We start from the raw sequence: 7,783 nt of genomic DNA, 5'->3' as shown, positions 1-7,783 counted from the left end.
TGTGTTACAGAGCTACAGCCCTGCCCCATGCTGTCAAGTGTGGGCTCAGGTGTAGGCTGCTCGCCTCACAGAGTCCTTCCCATTCTTTGGCTCTCTGAGTATGTCAGGAAGTGAGCTGGGCTTTGCCATGCTGGACCAGGGTACAAAGAAATTGCTGTCTCTCTCTTTATGTTTGCAGATGGACTGTGCCTGGGCGTGGTGGGAGTCTGAGACGGAGTCTCCCAGCGAGCCAGAGAAGAACAGTGATTTCCAGTCTCTTCTCAGATGGGATTCAAGCTTGGATCTGGACATGGGGAGCTGGAGGAATACTGAAGAAGTGGCCATGGAGAAGCTAGAGGAGAGCAGCCAAGAGGCAGACCATGAGCTGGAGATCATTGAGCCTCTCTGGGAGGATGATAGTGAAGACTACCAAAATACAGAGAGGCTACATGAAGACGACAGTCTTCTCCAGTTCTTCTCAGAGGTAGGACTGTTTGGGTGACAGAAAGCGGGCGGCATAGTTCAGGCCCTCCTGAAACATTAGGGTTTTCAGGGCCTCCACCATCCCTACACACAGAAACAGTCTGGGGGAGGAGCAGATGCCCCGAGTTCACTTGCTCCCTGTCCCACGCCTAACCCTTCCTCCCATTTAAAGCCGGCACCGCAACCAGGCAGCTGCTTTGCCAAAACACAGCTCACCCTAAAGCACAGAGATGTCAGCGAACTGACACGGTAATAATAAAACAGGGCTTCATCAGAAGATTTTGCAAGGATTCCTAAAAATGGAAAGGCGTTCGTGAGTGAAAGCAAAAATAGCATCTGTGCTGCTTATTTCTTCTTCCTTTTGCCTTCACAATTTGAAGCAATAAATCTCTGTGTTGCAGGTAACCCAGATGATGAAACCTCTCTGCATTAGCAGCACAGAGTCATCACAGACTTGGTGGGATTATTGTGGCTCTGGGAAGCAGGATGATGAGGAAGATGTGAGGTGCCAGGAAAAGACCACAGGGACAGCAGCCTCAGGAGCAGACGAAAGTCAACTACACGTCCTGGCAGATGAGAAAGAACGTTTCCCAGGAAGAGAGGTAGGGGAGAGGTGGTCCTAAGAGAGACGCTGGTCCTGGATGAGAGACAACAGACAGTGAAGGAAATCAGCTCTAGAAGAGATGGGGAAGTCCCAGGTTCCGAGTGGGGAGATGGGGACACAGAGCAGGGAGAGAAATGCAAAAGAAATGTATGAGGGGAAGGGTGTTTTTTATGTATGGACATGTATCTTTATGAACAGGAAGCTCATTACAGATCAAACCCTCAGATGTGAGTTGGAGGAATTGCCCCTTGGCAGTGTAGAGGTGACTCATGAGAGCTGGCAGTCTGCTCTGAGGTTTAAGGCAAGACTGGAATACTTGTCTTGTTCTAATTGCTGTGTTATGCAGCACACAGCTTGGCTGATTTCAGGCCCACGTGGCTGTGATAGCAATAACCATCTGCCCCTGGAGACCGTCATGTCTTGGAAGCAGGTGCTGTCTAGCCTGGGTTTACATCAGTCCTGTGTCTAGGGGGGCTGTGGGCTCCCACCGGCCTGTGAGGTGTTGCTGAGACAGGTAACATAGCAGTTGAACAGTGCCGTTTTTTCCACACTCACATTTGTTCCCTTGCAAACTTAGACACTGGAGACAGAAATAACATTTCAGGGTTCTCACATTTCACCTGTTCGGCCGGGACAGTGTTATTCCTAGCAGTTCCCTCGCAGTTCTCCCAGTGGTCAAAGCCAAACACAGCACAGCGTCCACTTTCTTCCTGAGGAGTCTGCTGCGTGCTTCAGATCTCCTGTTGAGGAGTTCTCAGGTGCCTCTGCCCATAGTCCCACTTCTGGTCTCTGAAAAGCCTCTCTCCCTGCACCCGTCACTCTCTACATTTTATTGGCAAATCACAACAACAGCAACACTCTCCTTCCTGGCTGAGTCTATTCTGTCATATTCATGTGGGAGTGTGTGAGGAAACAATCTTATTGTGCTCTAGGAGATCCTGTTATATGTGTCTTGAGCTTTAACAAGCCCGAGGCAGTCTTACCTCAGCTCCTGGTTGCCCTCTCACATCCATGACTCTTCCCAGAAAAGCAGACTGACACAACACTGGGCACCAGTCAGCTCCACAGTGTTTGTGTTAGCCAGAGGTGGTTATAAGCTAAGACATCAGACCCAGCTGTTACTGGAGTGCTGGGCAGCACAGTGAAGGTCTGAATAAGGTCAATCATCTTCCAGAGTAACAGAGAGCAAGCTAGCTCCCAGCTGAGGCTGGATGCAGTAAAGGGATGTACAGCAGGCTGGCTTCTAGATAAAGAATTCAGGTGATAGGCTGCCATTTTAGCTGTTATCTTCCTTTTCCTCTGTGCTCTTCAGGACAAGACTCAAGAGACACCTGGAGAACAAGCTTTATGTGAGCCACATGCACAGGAGATGAATAATCAGGCCCAGGATCAAGATGATAGTGATAGCACCTCTGCAGCCCCCGTGCTGGACTCCGCAAGTCCTGCCAACACACAGCTGTGAGTAGTTCATTCTGCTCTCTTGCAGGCGCAGCAGAACAGTTATTTCCCTTGCCTCGCCTGAGAACAAGCGTATGGCACAGGTCACGTACAGGCAGGTGAGATAGCCAAGGAGAACAGGAGGGGCGGAGGTAACATGCTGTCTCTGTGGATCTGCCAGCATTTTTGGGTATTGATCCTAAGCCGAAGTGAGAAGAGTAGAGGTTAAATAAGAGATTAAATGGAAAATACATGTTTTCTCAAGGCAGCTATGCCTTGAAGTAAAGTTCTAAACTTCAGAGTAAAATGAGCTTTTCTGTCCAACTTGATCCTGCCCTTTAGAGCTGCTCAGCTCAGATCTTGTTTCTACCTATTGCTCAGCATCGTCCTGCATTCTGGATGTTTAGTGTGCACTCAGATGCAGAATGCTTCCACTATCTCACCCTGAGAGGCTTTGCGTAGCTACAGCAAGGGATCTCTGCACTTCATCCACCTGCATGTGGTGGGTGCTATCAGAATTGCCACCTCCCACTTTTTCTCAAGTGTGATGATCTGGCAATATGTTCCCTCCACAGGGTGCAGCTGAGCTGGGATAACCCCCTGCAGCATTTGCTCTTCAAAAGAACTCTATTGTCCATCTGGAAGATGATAGCCAGTCACAGGTATGTGGGGGCAAAGGGTTGGATTGATGTGGCTCCTGAACACATCGCCTTGGCTTCCAGCTCCTGTGTCACCAGGCCTTGTCCTCCCCTCCATGACAGCCACCACAGGTTGGTTTGTCTCTCCATGGCTTTGCTTCTGGCTGTCCTCGCAGCAAGAACAGCTGTGTGCTGCAAAGCTGGAGAGAACACTGCATATTTATTTCCTCTGTTTAATGTGGCGGAGCCCAAATGTTGCTTCCTACACAGCTGGCACAGCCAGCTTCAGCGAGGGGCTCAGCCTCCTCCCATGCCAAGTCGTGCCAGCCACTGAATACTGGCTGTTGCTAATGGGCCCTCAAAGCAAGCGGGGAGAGGCAAGCACTGGTCCATGTTGCAATGTTTTGTTTGGTGGAGAGGTGGACAGAGGTCATTCTTTGTGCTTGTCCCTGTAGATACAGTGGCCCATTCCTGAAGGCGGTGACAGAGAAACAAGCCCCTGGATACAGGGATGTGGTGAAGAGGTGAGTTTGTGGAGGAAGTGCTTGCTAGCTGATTTCTCTCTGTTTTTTTCATCTTCTCTGGTTTCCAAAGGGCCAGTGGGATGGTTTCTCTTCTTTTCCAGAGTTTGGCTGTCACCAGCATCTCCCACTGATTTCTTTTATTAAAACTCCCTTCTGGGTGATTAGAACCTGTCAGCTTGCACTGACTCTGGTGCTGACAGGAATTGTGCCTGCCCTTTTCTGGCATGGCATGGCTGACTTTCTCCAGGCACAGTCCATGCAGGTGTAAGCCCTGCCTGAGCAGGGGATTCAGCTCCTGCAGCTCAGCAGTCTCATATCCCCATGCTGGAAACGTGTGCCTCGGTCGATACCCTCCTCATCCACTGCATGCTCCCCAGATATTTTACTCTTAGTGGAAAAGTGGGTCATAAGCATATTTCCCAAAGAGATTAAGGGCATTTTTCAGAGCTGAATCATATTCTATTCTGGTCACAGTTGTCATCTCTGCAGCCATTCATTTTCTCATTCTGTCAAAATAAGGGAAGTCATATTTATTCTCCATCATGTTCCCCTTATCAGCACTGCTATTTTTGCTAGTGGCACCATTCGATTTTAGGGGGTTTTAATAGATACCTATTTTAGTAACTTTTCTTTCTCCACTAAGACCTGGACTGACTTCGTGAAGACTAATTACTAGAATCGCTCTGCTTGCCTTCTCTGGAGCTCAACATCAAATTTTTTTTAGAGGTGACAGCTAGTGACCTGCCAAGTTGATTGGATAGCAAGTGTCGCAATAGCTAAACTTACTTGTCTGAAAAACATTTCTCACCCCTCCTTTTTGTCCTGAGCAATAGAATTGATTGAAAAGAGCTGTGCTTTCAGGGCCATGCTGAAACGAGAACAAGCACGTTCATGCAGAGCCTGAAGAATGCCTGGCTGTGGATTGCAATTTTATTTTCCTTCTATCTATCTTTTGTAGACCAATGGATTTAACCAGCATAAAGAGAAGACTGTCAAAGGGACACATTCAGTCCATGATCCAGTTCCAGCGTGACCTGATGCTCATGTTCCAGAACGCAGTGATGTACAACAGCTTCAACCACCACGTGCACCACATGGCCATAGAGATGCAGCGAGAGGTCTTGGAGCAGCTGCAGGTGTTGGCTGAAGCCCTCCTGCACTCAAGGGACAGGCTAGGGTGGGGGAGAAGATAACAAACCATGTCTGGGGCATGTTTCTTTTGGAGCAGTGTTGTCTCCCTGGCTCAAGAGGTCTGCTGGGGCTCGGGATGTGCTGACACTGCAGCCATAGCCTTCAGCAAACCTAGTTAGCCCCCTGTGGTGGCTGCCAGGTTGATGGGATAAGGAACAAAGCAGTTTCTAGGAGGGACACCAGGAGGGAACCCTTCTTTCTTCCCTGGGAAAAGCAGCAGTGTAGCCCTGCAGTGCGAAAAGATTCCATGGGCTGAAAAAAAAAGGAGAAAAATCATCCTTGTGACTAGGTGGGATGAATCAGGGCCCAGCCCTGTGAAGGTGCCTGGCTGTACACCCAAGGTGCTGCAGGAGAGCTCTGTTGCCTGCTGCCTTCCCTCTACGTTTGGGGCTGTGTTGGGGTTCGGGCTGGGGTGAGCGTTGTTGCCCTGTGCCGCCTCAGGCCGTGAGGGCAGTTGGAGCCCCGCGGTGACGCCAGTAAAGGGCCATGTTGAAAGCTTGTCCCTGTGTGTTTGACACCCCGGCTGGGCGGGGGGGAGCCCTGGTGTGGGGGGAGCCCCGGTGTGGGGGGAACCCTGGGGTGAGAGGAGTCTCGGGGTGGGGGAGCCCCGCGCAGGGTGTGCCCCGACGTGACGGGCGTCGGGCCGGCGGGAGGCCTGGACCCCGCAGGGGCGGAAAGGCGCCGCTCGTCATTGGCCAGCGCGTGGGCTGGCACCGCCTGGGGGCGGTTGCTGATTGGCTGTTGAAGAGCTGGCAGCTGTCAGTCATGCCTCTCGGGGTGAGCGTGCCCCGGAAGCGGAAACGGCGGCGCGCGGCGGCGGGGCCATGGCGCGGGAGAAGCAGCCGGAGGCGGCGGCGGAGGCGGAGGGAGCGCCTGAGCGCTCGTACCGGGAGCAGCTCGACTACCTGAACCCCATCGCCCAGCCGCTGGCTTCCCGCAAGCTGACGCGCAAGCTGTACAAGTGCATCAGGAAAGGTCTGGCTGGCAGCGGGACTGGGGCTTGGTGGGGGCCGGGCTGGGCGGGCGCGGGCCGTGGCGGCGGAGCCCCCTCACGGTTGTGCTTCCCTTGCAGCGGCCAAGCACAAGCAGATCCGTCGCGGTGTGAAGGAGGTCCAGAAGTTCATCAACAAGGGCGAGAAGGGGTAAGCGCTGCTCCAGCCCCCCTGCCCCGGCTCGGCCCGGCCCGGCCTGGCCTGTCCCGGCCGCTGACCCGGGCTTTCCCCTGCAGGATCACGGTGCTGGCCGGCGACACGCTGCCTATCGATGTGTACTGCCACCTCCCCATCATGTGCGAGGACAGGAGCCTCCCCTACGCGTACGTCCCCTCCAAATCGGTAAGGGGCTGCACAGCCGGGAGGGAGCAGCCCCAGGGAGAGGGAACCCGGGGGGCAGCACCCGGCCGGGCGGTGACAGGAGCCTTCCCGGGGAGGCGCAAATCTGGTGCCTGAGTAAAGCACCCGGTGCTTGTCCGCGGCCAGGGCACGAGAGGGACAAGCGGTCACAGCGCAGGTGTAGGAGTGTTTCACTGTGGGACCACAAAACCGTTTGTCCTAGTCGAGTCCCTGCAGCAGGAGTGCTCTGGGACAGAGCCGGGACGCGTGTGCCCCCCTTAGTTGTGAGCTGGGACCTGGCTGCTGGCAGAAATGAGACGCTGACCAAGATGTGGTGTTGGTGGGACATCCTGCCCTTTGTAGACTGGAAGCTGGGCTGGGCAGTGTCTTTGGGACTTCACCCCCGGTGCAGGCAGCTCTGCAGACCCTGGCTCCCTGCCCTGGGGGAGGAGTATGGCATGTCAGGCAGCGGCCAGCCCAGCGCTTCGCTTCCAGGGTGTGGGAGATGAGCTGGGAAAAGGGTTCTTAAACCCAGCACGAGCACGGAGAGCTTGGGCTTGAGGGGCTGGCAGAGACGTCTTTTTGGTGTTAGACCGGGACATGAAGCGTGTTGGCAGGGTGTCAGGCCACCCCTCTCGGGGGGCACCGGCACCCCCCAGCCTCCCGCACAGCCTCGCTCTGTTCCCGCAGGACCTGGGAGCCGCAGCGGGCTCAAAGCGCCCGACCTGCGTTATCATGATCAAGCCTCACGAGGAGTACCAGGAGACCTACGATGAGTGCCTGGAGGAGGTGTCAGCCCTGCCCGTGCCGCTGTGAAGAGCCGGGGACAGGCTGCGTCCCATAGGGTGGCGGTGGCAGTGGCGGGTCCTCATCCCCCTGCCCGCGGGGCCGTGTGCCCCTGTTTTGGGGGGCGCTGCGCGCTGTGGGGGTGAATAAAGGTGTCTGCGGGGTTTGTAGGACGCGGTCCCGACGCTCTGTACTGGGGACGGGGCGGGGGGCCGGCACGGCTGGGGGCCGCCGCGTCGCCAGGGGGCGTCCGCGCTCCAGCCCGCGGGTGGGCGGGGAGACACCCAGTGGGGGGGGCGGGACAAACCATTCCGCGGCGGAAGGTGGGGGGGTGTCTCCTGGCTGGGTTAAACGATTCCGGGGTAGGGGGGTGAGGCCTAGCCCGGCGGCGGCGCCACGGGAGCCTGCCCGCCCGCGGGGCCCAGCCGGTCGCGCAGGGCCCGGCCCTGCCGTGACTCAGCCCGCTGCGATGCCCCGGCGGGTTGTACCGCCGGCTCCCGGCCGCTTCCTTCCGCGACGCGGCGGCTCCCCCGGCGGGCGCTGGGTCTGGCAGCGCGGCCGGGGCGGGGGGACCCCTAAGGGAGGCGGTGCCGCTGCCCCCGCCTGAGGCACGGCGGGGCCAGGGCCGGCCCGCACACCCGCCGTGCGTGGCGGAGAGCCCCGGTGCCCCGCGCCGCGCCAGAGGAAGGCAAAAGCAGAGACCAAGAGCGTGAAATCCGGGTTTATTGCAGGAAAGGCCGAGGAGAGCTGGGCCGGGCCCGGCCTTCACGTGGCTCCGGTGTTACAGGCACAGAGCTGCCGCCTTCAGCG

At 56.1% G+C, this 7,783-nt stretch overlaps 2 protein-coding genes across 2 annotated transcripts; both read left to right on the top strand.

Annotated features, from left to right (window-relative positions):
- The first annotated feature begins 322 nt into the window (after nt 1-322).
- Nucleotides 323-5,304, top strand: LOC137668006 (bromodomain-containing protein 8-like). The gene is made up of 6 exons (XM_068409275.1): nt 323-463; nt 2,379-2,524; nt 3,079-3,165; nt 3,597-3,665; nt 4,624-4,842; nt 5,298-5,304. Exons 1-6 carry the CDS (start codon nt 323-325, stop codon nt 5,302-5,304), a joined length of 669 nt encoding a protein of 222 aa, XP_068265376.1.
- A 353-nt stretch (nt 5,305-5,657) lies between these two features.
- NHP2 (NHP2 ribonucleoprotein) lies at nt 5,658-7,146 on the top strand. The gene is made up of 4 exons (XM_068408661.1): nt 5,658-5,831; nt 5,929-5,998; nt 6,085-6,190; nt 6,878-7,146. Exons 1-4 carry the CDS (start codon nt 5,681-5,683, stop codon nt 7,001-7,003), a joined length of 453 nt encoding a protein of 150 aa, XP_068264762.1. The 5' UTR covers nt 5,658-5,680; the 3' UTR covers nt 7,004-7,146.
- Nucleotides 7,147-7,783: the final 637 nt, after the last annotated feature.

The sequence above is a fragment of the Nyctibius grandis genome, chromosome 10 (assembly GCF_013368605.1).
Source record: "Nyctibius grandis isolate bNycGra1 chromosome 10, bNycGra1.pri, whole genome shotgun sequence".
NCBI lineage: Eukaryota > Metazoa > Chordata > Aves > Nyctibiiformes > Nyctibiidae > Nyctibius > Nyctibius grandis.
The sequence above is the reverse complement of the archived record's forward strand: the minus strand, read 5'-3'. Positions and strand labels throughout refer to the sequence as shown.